The sequence below is a fragment of the Scyliorhinus torazame genome, chromosome X (assembly GCF_047496885.1).
Source record: "Scyliorhinus torazame isolate Kashiwa2021f chromosome X, sScyTor2.1, whole genome shotgun sequence".
In the NCBI taxonomy this organism is placed as follows: Eukaryota; Metazoa; Chordata; class Chondrichthyes; order Carcharhiniformes; family Scyliorhinidae; genus Scyliorhinus; species Scyliorhinus torazame.
The window spans coordinates 6073815-6087895 of NC_092738.1; the positions used below are offsets into that span (position 1 = coordinate 6073815).

A 14081-nucleotide genomic window follows, 5' to 3' on the forward strand; every position below is an offset into this window, starting at 1 on the left:
ACCAACGCCCGCTGTGGCGGCTGGATGTGGGACTGCTGGCGGACGAGGTGGTGTGTGGGGAGGTGAGGGGGTGCATCGAAAGGAACTTGGAGGCCAACGACAACGGGGAGGTGTGGGTGGGTGTGGTATGGGAGGCGTTGAAGGCGGTGATCAGGGGAGAACTAATCTCCATCAGGGCTCATAGGGAGAAGACAGAGGGCATGGAAAGGGAGAGGTTAGTGGGGGAGATTTTGAGAGTGGACAGGAGATACGCAGAGGCCCCTGAGGAGGGATTACTTGGGGAAAGACGACGTCTCCAGACGGAGTTTGATCTGTTGACCACAGGGAAGGCGGAGGCACAGTGGAGGAAGGCGCAGGGGGCGACCTACGAGTATGGGGAAAAGGCGAGTCGGATGCTGGCACACCAGCTCCGTAAGAGGATGGCAGCGAGGAAAATAGGGGGAGTCAAGGATGGAAGGGGAGCCACAGTGCGGAGTGCGACAAAAATAAACAAGGTATTCAAGGCCTTCTATGAGGAGCTGTACAGATCCCAGCCCCCAGCGGGGGAAGAGGGGATGAGACGATTCCTAGATCAGCTGAGATTCCCGAGGGTGGAGAGAGCAAGAGGTGGCTGGTTTGGGGGCACCAATTGGTTTGGAGGAGCTGAGCAAGGGTTTTGGGAGCATGCAGGCGGGGAAGGCCCCGGGGCCGGATGGATTTCCGGTGGAGTTCTACAGGAAGTACGTAGACCTGTTGGCCCCGCTACTAGTGAGGACCTTTAATGAGGCAAGAGAGGAAGGGACCCTGCCCCCGACAATGTCGGAGGCAACAATTTCTTTGATCCTAAAGCGGGACAAGGACCCACTGCAATGTGGATCGTACAGGCCGATCTCGCTCCTCAACGTGGATGCTAAGTTGCTGGCAAAAGTGCTGGCTACGAGGATCGAGGACTGCGTCCTGGGGGTGATCCACGAGGACCAGGCGGGATTTGTAAAGGGCAGGCAACTAAACACCAATGTGCGGCGGCTCTTAAACGTGATAATGATGCCATCGGAGGAGGGAGAGGCGGAGATAGTGGCAGCTATGGACGCGGAGAAGGCCTTTGACCGAGTAGAGTGGGAGTACCTATGGGAAGTGCTGCGTAGGTTCGGGGGAGGGTTTATCAGTTGGGTTAAGCTCCTTTACAGAGCCCCGGTGGCGAGTGTAGTGACGAACCGGCGGAGGTCGGAGTACTTTCGACTGTACCGAGGGACGAGGCAGGGGTGCCCCCTGTCCCCCCTGTTGTTCGCATTGGCGATCAAACCATTGGCCATGTCATTGAGGGAGTCTAGGAAATGGAGGGGGGTGGTCCGAGGGGGAGAAGAGCATCGGGTGTCGCTTTATGCGGATGAACTGTTGCTGTATGTGGCGGACCCAGTGGAGGGGATGGTGGAGGTCATGCAGACTCTAAGGGAGTTTGGGGATTTTTCGGGCTATAAGCTCAATGTAGGGAAGAGTGAGCTTTTTGTATTACAGGCGGGGGACCAAGAAAGAGGGATAGGGAGGGCGGAGGGGAGCTTTCGGTACCTGGGAATCCAGATAGCCAGGAGTTGGGGGGGCCCTACATAAACTGAATCTGACGAGGCTGGTGGAGCAGATGGAGGAGGACTTCAAAAGATGGGACATGTTACCGCTCTCGCTAGCGGGTAGAGTGCAGTCGGTCAAAATGGTGGTCCTTCCGAGGTTTCCTTTTGTGTTTCAGTGCCTTCCCATCGTGATCACCAAGGCCTTTTTTAAGAGAGTAGGCAGGAGTATTATGGGGTTTGTGTGGGCGAATAGGACCCCGAGGATAAGGAGAGAGTTTCTGGAACGCAGTAGGGACCGAGGAGGGTTGGTGCTGCCGAACCTAGGGAGCTACTACTGGGCAGCAAATGTGGCGATGATCCGCAAGTGGGTGATGGAGGGAGAGGGGGCGGCATGGAAGAGGGTGGAGATGGCGTCCTGTAAAGGAACGAGCCTGGGGGCGTTGGTGACGGCACCGCTGCCGCTCTCGCCGTCAAAGTACACCACGAGCCCGGTGGTGGCGGCAACGCTAAGGATCTGGGGCCAGTGGAGACGGCACAGGGGTGCAATGGGAGCATCGGTGCGGTCCCCGATCAGGGGTAACCACCGGTTTGTCCCGGGGAAGATGGACGGGGGGTTTCAGAGCTGGCATCGGGTGGGGATTAGAAGCATGGGGGACCTGTTCATTGATGGGACGTTTGCAAGCCTAGGGGCACTGGAGGAGAAGTTTGAGATACCCCCGGGAAATGTTTTTAGATATATGCAGGTGAGGGCGTTTGTGAGGCGACAGGTGAGGGAATTCCCGTTGCTCCCGGCACAAGAAATTCAAGATAGGGTGATCTCGGGTGATGGATCGTGGAGGGCAAGGTGTCGGCAATATACCAGGAGATGAAAGAAGAGGGGGAAGCGCTGGTAGAGGAGCTGAAGGGTAATTGGGAGGAGGAGCTGGGGGAGGAGATCGAGGAAGGTCTGTGGGCGGATGCCCTAGGTAGGGTTAATTCCTCCTCCTCCGTGTGCCAGGCTCAGCCTGACACAATTTAAGGTGGTTCACAGAGCGCACTTGACGGGGGCGAGGTTGAGTAGGTTCTTTGGGGTGGAGGACAGATGTGGAAGGTGCTCAGGGAGCCCGGCGAACCATGTCCATATGTTTTGGTCATGCCCGGCACTGGAGGGGTTCTGGAGAGGAGTGGCGGGAGCAATATCTCAGGTGGTGAAAGTCCGGGTCAAGCCAAGCTGGGGGCTAGCAATATTTGGAGTCGTGGACGAGCCGGGAGTGCAGGAGGCGAAAGAGGCCGGCATTCTGGCCTTTGCGTCCCTAGTAGCCCGGCGAAGGATCTTGCTAATGTGGAAGGAGGCGAAGCCCCCCAGCGTGGAGGCCTGGATAAACGACATGGCTGGGTTCATTAAGCTGGAGAGGATTAAGTTCGCCTTGAGAGGGTCTGTGCAGGGGTTCTACAGGCAGTGGCAACCGTTCCTAGACTATCCCGCGGAGCGTTAGAGGAAGGTCGGTCAGCAGCAGCAGCAACCCAGGGGGGCGGGTGGGGGGGCACGTCCTGTGGGGGGGCTTGCCTGGGGGGGGGGCGTTGAGCAAGAGAAAACATGACGGATTTGGGAAACTGGCACGTGCGGGAGAGAGCCAGTGTACAAGGCTCTGCAACATATCGCTTGACCATGTATATATCTTGCTGTGTGCGATTTCTTGCTATTTTGTTACGAGGGGGGGGGTTATTGTTTGTAAGGGTGAAGAATTGTGTTAAAAAACTTTCATAAATATATATTTTTTAAAAAAGCACTGCAGCCTCACGGCGCTGAGGACCCGGGTTCGGTCCTGGCCCTGGGTCACTGTCCGTGTGGAGTTTACACATTCTCCCCGAGTCTGCCCCCACAACCCAAAGATATGCAGGCTAGGTGGATTGGCCACGCTAAATTGCCCCTTCATTGGAAAAAAAGGAATTGGATACTCTAAATTTATTTAAAAAAAATGTTCAACCAGTTTTATTTATGGGTCATTTTCAATGAAGCTTTCCTAGTTTGAAAGGGCATTGTGACTTTTGTTCAAAAGTTAAATCGGTAAAGTGGAAATTCCTAAAGGATGATAACGAGTGAGTGATTCAAACATTTCAAAACTCTGCGCAATGGCGTGCAATAAACCTCAAAACCCATGTTTTCAAGCATTTGTGTGTACTCACTTGTAGAAACTGTGTTGTCGTCATTGGTAAACACGAGTGCCAGTCAACCCTAGTCCTCTTGGAAATGTTTGCTGTACTGTTGTGGCTGTTCCTTTATTTATTTCCTCAGATCCGAGTGAACAGCTCTGAGAAATTTAAGGTGAAGCAAGTGGATGATGAAAGGGAGCTGGAGACTCCAGGGATGTGGAGTTGGGTTGTGGAGTCAGCAGCATCCATGTTAAAGGAGAAAGTGAATGAAACTTACATTAACATTGACCTATTCAGCAACAAAACCTGCTTTCAAGTGGAGCCAAGCAGAGCACAGGCTTTCTACGACGTTCTGCTGACAAGACGTGAGTTTTGAATCAGTTTGGTATCTTAATTTGAGTGTGTTGTGTTTTGCAATGGCAAAAGTTCACATTCTTGCTGTGTTGTCTGCTGTGATGTATGCTGATTTGTCACTATCATGGATTTTGTTCAATTCTATTTTCTCATGTAAATGTCTTGCCAATAGTATGCAGACAGTTTCCTACGAATTGAACCTGTGTTCCTAGGTTTACATCGCCCGGATCAAAGCATTGTCCTTGATGCTGGTGAAATGCTTACTGGAGAGTACATGATATGCCCACCATATCACTGATCTTAGAACATAGAACATTACAGCGCAGTACAGGCCCTTCGGCCCGCGATGTTGCGCCGACCTGTGAAACCACTCTAAAGCCCATCTACACTATTCCCTTATCGTCCATATGTCTATCCAATGACCATTTGAATGCCCTTAGTGTTGGCGAGTCCACTACTGTTGCAGGCAGGGCATTCCACGCCCTTACTACTCTCTGAGTAAAGAACCTACCTCTGACATCTGTCTTATATCTATCTCCCCTCAATTTAAAGCTATGTCCCCTCGTGCTAGACATCACCATCCGAGGAAAAAGGCTCTCACTGTCCACCCTATCCAATCCTCTGATCATCTTGTATGCCTCAATTAAGTCACCTCTTAACCTTCTCTCTAACGAAAACAGCCTCAAGTCCCTCAGCCTTTCCTCATAAGATCTTCCCTCCATACCAGGCAACATTCTGGTGAATCTCCTCCGCACCCTTTCCAAATCTTCTGAATGACAGGAAAGTATCTCCTTGTTGGAGCCCTCATGATACAGGCTAAACCATTCCAGATTATTTTTACAAGTCAAATGATCATAAAATCATAGAATTTACAGTGCAGAAGGAGGCCATTCGAGTCTACACCGGCCCTTGGAAAGAGCACCCTACTTAAGCCCACGCCTCCACCCTATCTCCGTAACCCAGCAACCCCACCTCACGTTTCGGACACTGAGGGGCAATTTAACACGGCCAACCCACCTAACCTGCACATCTTTGGACTGTGGGAGGAAACCTGGGCACTCGGAGGAAACCCACGCAGTGCAAACCCGACACAGACAGTCACCCGAGGCTAGAATTGAACCCGGGGCCCTGGAGCTGTGGGGCAGCAGTGCTAGCCACCGTGCCGCCCCATGCAAAGATACAGAACGCCATCGGCAGATTGTATATGCATGTCATTTTTTTTAATATAAAGTGCTCCCCTTTTTCCTGAGGAAATGTCTTTTCTGGAATTCAGTCAGTCTGTGGTGCAGGATTTCTGATATTTCATTCCTGTGCTGCAGAATTGTACTGAAGTAAAACCTCTCAGATTCCAGCTCCCCCCATGATCTTGCCCAAGTGGTTGCTCTTCACGTATGCACGTCCACTGACTATTTGACGGTGGAGGCTGTTGCATCTGAGCTTGATGGGCCCGTATAAATGTTTTCTTTAAAAAGCTGTTGACCAGTTCAGCATAAGCCAAGTTTGACTTTTGCTTCCTCAATATTACAGCAGGACTGTACTTATTAACTGAGACAGAAGTTCAGAAGGAAGCTGGGATTTCCTCTCTTTAATTTCATTATGTCTCTAAATTTGTTGAACACTTTTCAGTGTGCTGCTGGAATAGAGTTGTACATCCTTCTCAACGCACTCTATCCTTTGCAGGTTTTGATCCACAGCTGATCCTTATCTTCTCTATCGGCCTGCTGCTATTTTTCTATGCAGAAACCTTAAGCAGGTAAGATGGTGAAGAGATGGGCAAGATAATATTGCATCGCCAAATAAAGTGAAAAATGTTACAAACTTAGAGCAGCATCTTTGGAGAGAATAGACAGTTAATGTTTTGGGTAGGGCCCTGTGGGTTTTAAAAAAAGTAGTTGCCCACTTTTCTCATAAGTATTGGTATTTAAGAAATACCTAAAAAGGCTTGAATACCTCACTTTACATACAATAGAAACGTATTTGCAGATTCAAATGCAATGCCTGTCTTTTTTTTTTGAGGCGATATGGGGAGATGAGGCTTCTGAAAATATCTCACACTGTTATCCATGAACATTTTGTCTTTTCCCCCCTACATAACTCCCACACTTGGCCACCTGCTCAAGTGTTATCATCTCAAGAGAGAGAGAGAGAGAGGGGCCTTGCCACCTCTGAGGTTTCTATCTTTACCAAAGCTACCATGACCAGTTCCTCATTTCCCTTAACAGCCATGTTCTCCTGCCTGCTGCACGTCCGTCTACAGTTGCACTCTGTCCTTGGGGAATGATTTCCCCCATCTCTCTTTCTAACGCTTCAAATTCCCGGGGCGAGACCTTCTGGCTGTTTATGCCGGCAGGATCGGAAGGTCCTGCCGACGGTGCACCTCCGCAGTGGGTTTCTCTGTGGAGTGGGGTGGATTCAATGGGATGTCCCATTGGCAGCGACTCCGGATAACAGCAGGCCACCTCCCGCTGCCGAGAACAGCTGGTCCTCTACCTCCCTCAACCCAGCCAGTGCATTCACCCAACTCAATAACTCCTTTGTTTCTGCCTTTGATGCCCTGGTGCTCTCACTCTCCTATCCCTGCTGTTTGTCTGACATTCCCAGAGTGTTCTTAAATCTAAAGACCACAGGATGAAGCACAATTTATGTGCAATTAGCCTGGTATGGAACATTTCAAAGCTGCACAAGAATCCGATGCCAGCTGCACTGCAGCAAAACGCATCAAAATAGGCAGTGCATTTAAAAGCAATGCAAGAGCCAGGCTGCAGTGGCAGTACGGCAAAACCAATCGGAACAGGCAGTGCAATGAAACGCCAAGTGAGAACCAGGTAATGGCAGCAGCAGCAAAGCCAAAACCGGGGCAGAGCACTGAAAAGGAATGTAAGAACCAGCCGGCAGAGACTGTGCAACAAAGCACATTAGAACAGGCGGCATATCGAAAAGCTATGCAAAAGAGCCGGATAGTAGTGGCGGTGCAGCAAAGTAAACCGGGATATAACTAACTAACGGTGGTCCCTCGACTTGAGGAGGACACTTGCCATGGAGGCCTAGTGTAGAGAGAGGCTGTAAGAGAATAGGGGCGAAGTCGGTGTAAGGTAAAGTAAAAGTAAAAGGCTACGGGTGCAACAGCATTAAGAGGGGGGGGGTGGAAGATCCACATTCCACATTGGGCTGTCGATCATTAGTCAGTGTTATGAGCGAGGCGTTTTCAGAATCCCAAAATGTATCATGGAATTCAACCAACCTCTCCCTTTATTGGATTTGTTGCTTTTCCTAGCACACGGCTTGTTCCCGAGGTGTGGGATTACAATTATGGACACGTGGGTTTATAAACACCAAACACAGTTTATTCCATGAACTCAACTTAACATCTTAAATAAACATTGGATCTCTTAACACCCCTTACTTCAAAGATAACTCAGAAAATATTGCAACAGTAAATAATTCCTTAAAATGTTCCTTCAAACTTCCAAGAGACTTGCACCTTTAAACAGTATCACATCAGGTTAAAGGATATATATAGTTTCTGTAGAATGGCAGAGACATATTAGCTTGGTTGACTTCAGCTCCAGTACCTTGCTTTCTTCCTGCAGCTCTCAGGACACGCACAAACTGCTTTTTCCAACTGCAAAAATGGCTGACCTGACCTCAGCTCCACCCACTCTCTGACATCACTGTTTTCTTAAAGGTACATTGCTTAAACATCCATGTCTTAAAGGTACCCTCACATGACAGTCAGTCTGTGGGCAATGAAGGTTATGCACCTTCTTGAGGTTTCTTTATGCTCTCGCAACTTCAGCCTTCATCATCTGTCTTGCTTCAAAATCAGCTACACCTTGGTGAAGCAGGGCTAGGCATCGTGGCCGGTCCAGTGCACTCTTTCTAGCTATTGAGGTGGAAACCAATTTTCAAGTCTGCTTTCAGGGTATCTTTTAAACATTTCCGCCAGCTGCCCTGTGATCCATGACCAGTAGAGAACGCACTCGTAAGTGTTTGGCACTCTGATGTAGTCGCCTTTGAAAACATTTAGCGCATTTAAAAAACAGCACAGTGGTCACTAGCAGCATTGGAGCAGCAAAATACATTCTGATATTTTTTCTTTTTTTTAATATAAATTTAGAGTACCCAGGTCATTTTTTTTCCAATTAAGGGGCAGTTTAGCATGGCCAATCCACATCTTTGGTTTGTGGGTGCGAAACCGGCCAATAACAGCAGCGGTGTAGCTAAATGTATTTGTGATATACAGCGCATTTAAAAACCGCACAATGGCCAGTAACAGTATTGGAGCAGCAAAATGCATTATGATTTACAGTGTGTTTAAAAACAGCGCAGGTAACCGCATTGGAGCAGCAAAATGCATTGTGATTTACAGCGCATTTAAAAACAGCGCATGTAAAAGTAACAGCATTGGAGCAGCTAAATGCATTGTGATATACAGTGCATTTAAAACTGCGCAGATAACAGTAACAGCAGCGGTGCAGCTAAATGCATTGTGATATACAACATGTTTAAAAACTGCACAGGTAACAGTAACAGCATTGGAGCAGCAAAATGCATTGTGATTTACAGCGTATTTAAAAACAGCGGCTGTAACAGTAACAGCAGCGGTGCAGCTAAATGCATTGTGATATACAGCGCATTTAAAAACTGCGCAGGTAACTAACAGCATTGGAGCAGCAAAATGCATTGTGATATACAACATGTTTAAAAACAGCGCAGGTAATAGTAACAGCATTGGAGCAGCAAAATACATTGCGATATGCAGCGCATTTCAAAACAGCGTCGGTAACTAACAGCATTGGAGCAGCAAAATGCATTGTGATTTACAGCGTATTTAAAAACAGCGCCTGTAACAGTAACAGCAGCGGTGCAGCGAAATGCATTGTGATATACAGCGCATTTAAAAACTGCGCAGGTAACTAACAGCATTGGAGCAGCAAAATGCATTGTGATATACAGAGTATTTAAAAACTACGCAGGTAACTAACTGCATTGGAGCAGCAAAATGCATTGTGATATACAGCGCATTTAAAAACAGAGCAGGTAACTAACAGCATTGGAGCAGCAAAATACATTGCGATATACGGCGCATTTCAAAACAGCGTCGGTAACAGTAACAGCAGCGGTGCAGCTAAATGCATTGTGATATACAGCGCATTTAAAAACTGCACAGCGCCTTCTCGGGCTACAAACTCAACATGAGCAAAAGCGAGATCTTCCCGGTACACCCATAAGTAGGTGGGGCAGCACTAACGGGACTGCCGTTTAAACAGGCCCGGCTCAAATTCCACTACCTGGGGATCCAAATAGCCCACGACTGGAAAGGGATCCAAATAGCCCACGACTGGAAAGGGATCCAAATAGCCCACGACTGGAAAGGGATCCACAAATGGAACCTCACCGGTCTGATGGAGGAAGTAAAAAAGGACCTGCAAAGATGGAGCACACTCCCACCTTCCCTTGTGGGGAGAGTACAGACGATCAAAATGAACGTGCTGCCCAGGTACCTCTTCCTATTCAGAGCCATCCTGATTTGCATCCCCAAGGCCTTTTTCAAAGCAGTAGACAAACTAATCATGGCGTTCGTATGTGGGGGGGGGGGGGAAAGAATGCTAGGATCACAAAGAAAATCCCACAAAAAACAAAATCAAGGGGAGGGCTAGCCCTCCCAAACCTACAATTCTACCACTGGGCGGCGACGGCCGAGCGAATAAGGGGATGGATCAAGGAGCCAGAAGACGGGTGGGTGCGCGCAGAAGAGGCCTCCTGTAAGGGGACCTCCCTCCGGGCCCTCGCCACGGCAGCACTCTCATCCCCACCCAAAAAAACTCCAGCAGCCTGGTGGTGATAGCCACCCTCCAGTCCTGGAACCAGCTACGGCAGCAATTTGGCCTGATCAAAATGTCAGACAAAGCTCCCATCTGCAACAACCATAGGTTCACACCAACACTGACTGACGCCATCTTCAAAAGGTGGAGGCAGGATGAGGGGACATTGACAGTCAGGGACCTATACACCGACGGCAGGGTCGCGACACTGGACGAATTGACGGAGAAATTCTAGCTGGCCAGGGGGAACGAGCTCAGGTACCTGCAGCTCAGAAACTTCCTACAAAAGGAGACAAGGACTTACCCACAACCGCCACGGCAGACACTACTGGAAGAGTTACTGGACGCAAGCATATTAGAGAGAGGAAACTGTAGCGACATGCTTGACCGACTGGTAGAAGGGGCCGACACCATACTGGACGTAACAAGAAGTAAATGGGAGGAGGACCTGGGGATTGAAATAGGGCGGGGACTCTGGAGCGAAGCACTGCACAGGGTCAACTCCACCTCCACTTGCGCAAGGCTCAGCCTGACGCAACTAAAAGTGGTACATAGAGCCCACTTAACAAGAACCCGTATGAGTAGGTTCTTCCTGGAGGTGGAGGACAGATGCGAACAGTGCCAAGGAGGCCCGGCCAACCACGCCCACATGTTCTGGTCCTGCCCCAGACTTGTGGAGTATTGGACAGACTGGACAGCCTTCTTCGAGGCAATGTCCAAAGTGGTGGGGGTGAGGGTGCAGCCATTCCCGAAAGTGGTGGTCTTCGGGGTTTCAGACCAGCCAGATCTATTTCTGGGGAGGAGGGCAGACGCCCTTGCCTTTGCCTCCCTGATCGCCCGACGTAGAATCCTGTTCGGCTGGCGGTCAGCAGCACCACCCAAAGCTGCAGACTGGCTGTCCGACCTCTCGCAATCTCCCCAGATGGAGAAAAGCAAATTCGCCATCCGAGGGTCAGACGACGGCTTCCACAGAACGTGGGAGCCATTCACCCAATTGTTCCGGGACCTGTTTGTGGCCAACGAACAAGCAGAAGAATTGTCAGGTAGCCAGGAACCAGGGGAAAGCAGCCAAAGCATAAGAGGGGGGTGGGGAACAACTCCGTCTAAGAGGAAGGAAAGGTGAACCGCGGGGGGGGGGGGGGGGGGGGGGGGCGCGGGTGTGAGACGTTTTAGTTGCTGTGATATGAAGAGTCTAAAGTTCTGTTCCTTTTTCACCAACACACATTTATTTCATTCCAACAGACTTTGCACAAAACTCGAACTGCACACCACCTGACAGAGGCCACCTGAAGCCCCTTTACATAATCAGTGTCAATTAATGGATACTTAACATAAATGAGACAACTAATTGCAATGTCTCTTAACCCATTACTTAACAGTCTCCCCTTGGAGAAAAAAAATAATTAGGTGAAAACAAAATTTCAAGAAACTCAATAACACATATGGGGCGAAATTCTCCGTAATCGGCGCGATGTCCGCCGACCGGCGCCAAAAACGGCGCGAAACGGTCGGGCATCGCACTGCCCCAAAGGTCCGGAATCCTCCGCCCCTTGAGCGGCCGAGCCCTAACCTTGAGGGGCTAGGCCCGCGGCAGACTGATTTCCCGCGCATGCGCTGTGGAGGGAGTCTCTTCCGCCTCCGCCATGGTGGAGACCGTGGCGAAGGCGGAAGGACAAGAGTGCCCCCACGGCATAGGCCCGCCTGCGGATCGGTGGGCCCCGATCGCGGGCCAGGCCACCGTGGGGGCACCCCCCCCCCCCCCGGGGCCAGATCGCCCCGCGCCCCCCCCCAGGACCCCGGAGCCCGCCCGCGCTGCCTTGTTCCGCCGGTAAGAGAGGTGGTTTAATCCACGCCAACGGGACAGGCATTCTAGCAGCGGGACTTCGGCCCACCTGGGCCGGAGAATCGCCGGCGGGGGGGGGGGGGGCCAACTGGCGCGGCGCGATTCCCGCCCCCCCCGAATCTCCGGTGCCGGAGAATTCGGCAACCGGAGGGGCGGGATTCACGCCAGCCCCCGGCGATTCTCCGACCCCAATCTCGCCCATGATCTCCCCCCCCCCCCCCACTTTTCAGTTCTATTTGTTTTTGTTTTGCCAAGCAAGAAAAAAAAAACTTACAGAAACGAGCGCCCTTCATTAACAATATCCAAAAGTTTCTGTGAACTCGCCCCTCTTTTCGTAAAACAGTCTGACAGTTGATAGCTACTGTCGACCCATTTAATTTTTGTTATTTCCCCTCTGTCCAACATCTGCTTCAAACTTGCGATGTCTATCCGTAACCTCTTTTCATTGACACTTTTTGTAGAGTGCACATTTTCCCACAGGGATTTATTGTCAATGTGACAGTCAATAGGTATATTACCCAAATCCCCTAATCCCAAAATTTCTGTGAGTATCTGATTTATACAAAAGGCCATATCCATCGCCTCTACAAGGCTTAACGTCTCAGCAGCCAAAGTGCTTTTTACCACTCTCCTTATTTTCTTTGTTTCCCAACCAAGCTGGCAACATTTACCATTGTTCCCCAAAAGGAAAATTATAAAACCTCCTGCGCTTGAAACCCCATCACATAAATTTGCGTAGGACGCATCACTATAAACTATGAGTTTCAAGTGCCTACGGTCACCTAAAACCGGAACTTCAAAACACACTCCTGCATTTTTAGTTTGACCAACGCTTTATTTGCTCTTATTATGTCTTCCACTTTGGGATCATTCATTTTTGTACTCAACTCTAAGACATCAAAACTCACGTCCAGTCTAGTCTGTCTACCTAACCAGTTCAGTTGCCCAATTAAACTTCGCAGTTGCTCTTTTTCTATCTTTGAAACCATTGCGTCTTTTTGTGAAACTCGGCCACGGCTAATTGCTAGTGGGCTGATGCTTTCCAAATAAGAATGCTGACGTAAAGTTGCCCCTAACTTAGTCTGTCCAATTTCCAGTCCAATATATTTAAATGCACCGGAAGCCTGACTTCCAACCCTGAATTCTTTCCTCAACCCAGAGATTACAATAGCTTCAAAATCAGTAGTCCCACCCCACAAAAGATCATCGACATGCATCATAAATATGCCAGAAAGATTTATTTTATAGTGCCAGTAAAACATTGCAGGATCTGCTTTCCACTGGCAACAGCCTAACTTTAACAAAACTGACCTTACCGAAAAATACCAGACTCTAGATGCATCATTTAATCCATATACACATTTGTTCAACTTCCAGAGTACCCCTTCTGTGTTAGCTGCTTCTTTAGGAGGACGGAGAAAAATGTCTGGAGCTGATGCCCCTGCAAAAAGGCAGCTTTTATATCTATAGATTTGCATTCCCATGCCTTTGTGGCTAATAGAGCCAAGAAGATCTTTAAAATAACCTTTCCTGCCGCAGGTGAATCTACCCTTAAATCCTGATCTTCTAAGTTTTCTTCAAATCCCCTTGCCACAAGCCTGGCCTTTGCCATAACAGCACACCACCTGACAGAGGCCACCTGGAGCCCCTTTACATATCAGTGTCAATTAATGGATACTTAACATAAATGAGACGGAGAACAATAGAGGCGAGCCAGCGGGGGGGGGGGGGGGGGGGGGGGGGGGCAGCGAAACGTTAATCAACCTGACATCCACAGGGACAGAGAAAAAGGAGAATGCAGGTGGAGGACGGGAGGGCCAGCTGAAGCGGCAGCGTGCACGAGAAGACAACGGCGGCGAAATCCGAACGGGAGAAGCGAGGGGCAACACCGGGTGCACCAGGCCCACTCGAGGATTGCCCTCCGGAAGTGCCTCGCTGGCACAAACGGCTGCCTGCTTACAACGGCAAAATATACTCTGTGCAAAAACCATTTAAAAACATTTATATTTTAAAAAAACGCACAGCGGCCAGTAACCACAGCAGTGCAGCAAAATGCATTGTGATTTACAGAGCATTTAAAAACTGCGCAGGTAACTAACAGCATTGGAGCAGCAAAATGCATTGTGATTTACAGAGCATTTAAAAACCGCACAGTGGCCAGTAACCACAGCAGTGCAGCAAAATGCATTGTGATTTACAGAGCATTTAAAAACCGCACAGCGGCCAGTAACCACAGCAGTGCAGCAAAATGCATTGTGATTTACAGAGCATTTAAAAACCGCACAGCGGCCAGTAACCACAGCAGTGCAGCAAAATGCATTGTGATATGCAGCGCATTAAAAAACTACGCAGGTAACTAACAGCATTGGAGCAGCAAAATGC

At 49.5% G+C, this 14081-nt stretch overlaps 1 protein-coding gene across 3 annotated transcripts in view; it reads left to right on the plus strand.

Moving 5' to 3' along the window:
• The window catches only part of nemp1 (nuclear envelope integral membrane protein 1), a 124017-nt gene that overhangs the window by 46817 nt on the left and 63119 nt on the right, over nucleotides 1-14081 (plus strand). For all 3 annotated transcript variants that reach the window (XM_072493726.1, XM_072493728.1, XM_072493727.1), the window contains exons 3-4: nucleotides 3820-4042; nucleotides 5712-5784. In XM_072493726.1, coding sequence (XP_072349827.1) covers nucleotides 3820-4042; nucleotides 5712-5784 — 296 coding nt within the window. The remainder of the gene's footprint in view (nucleotides 1-3819; nucleotides 4043-5711; nucleotides 5785-14081) is intronic.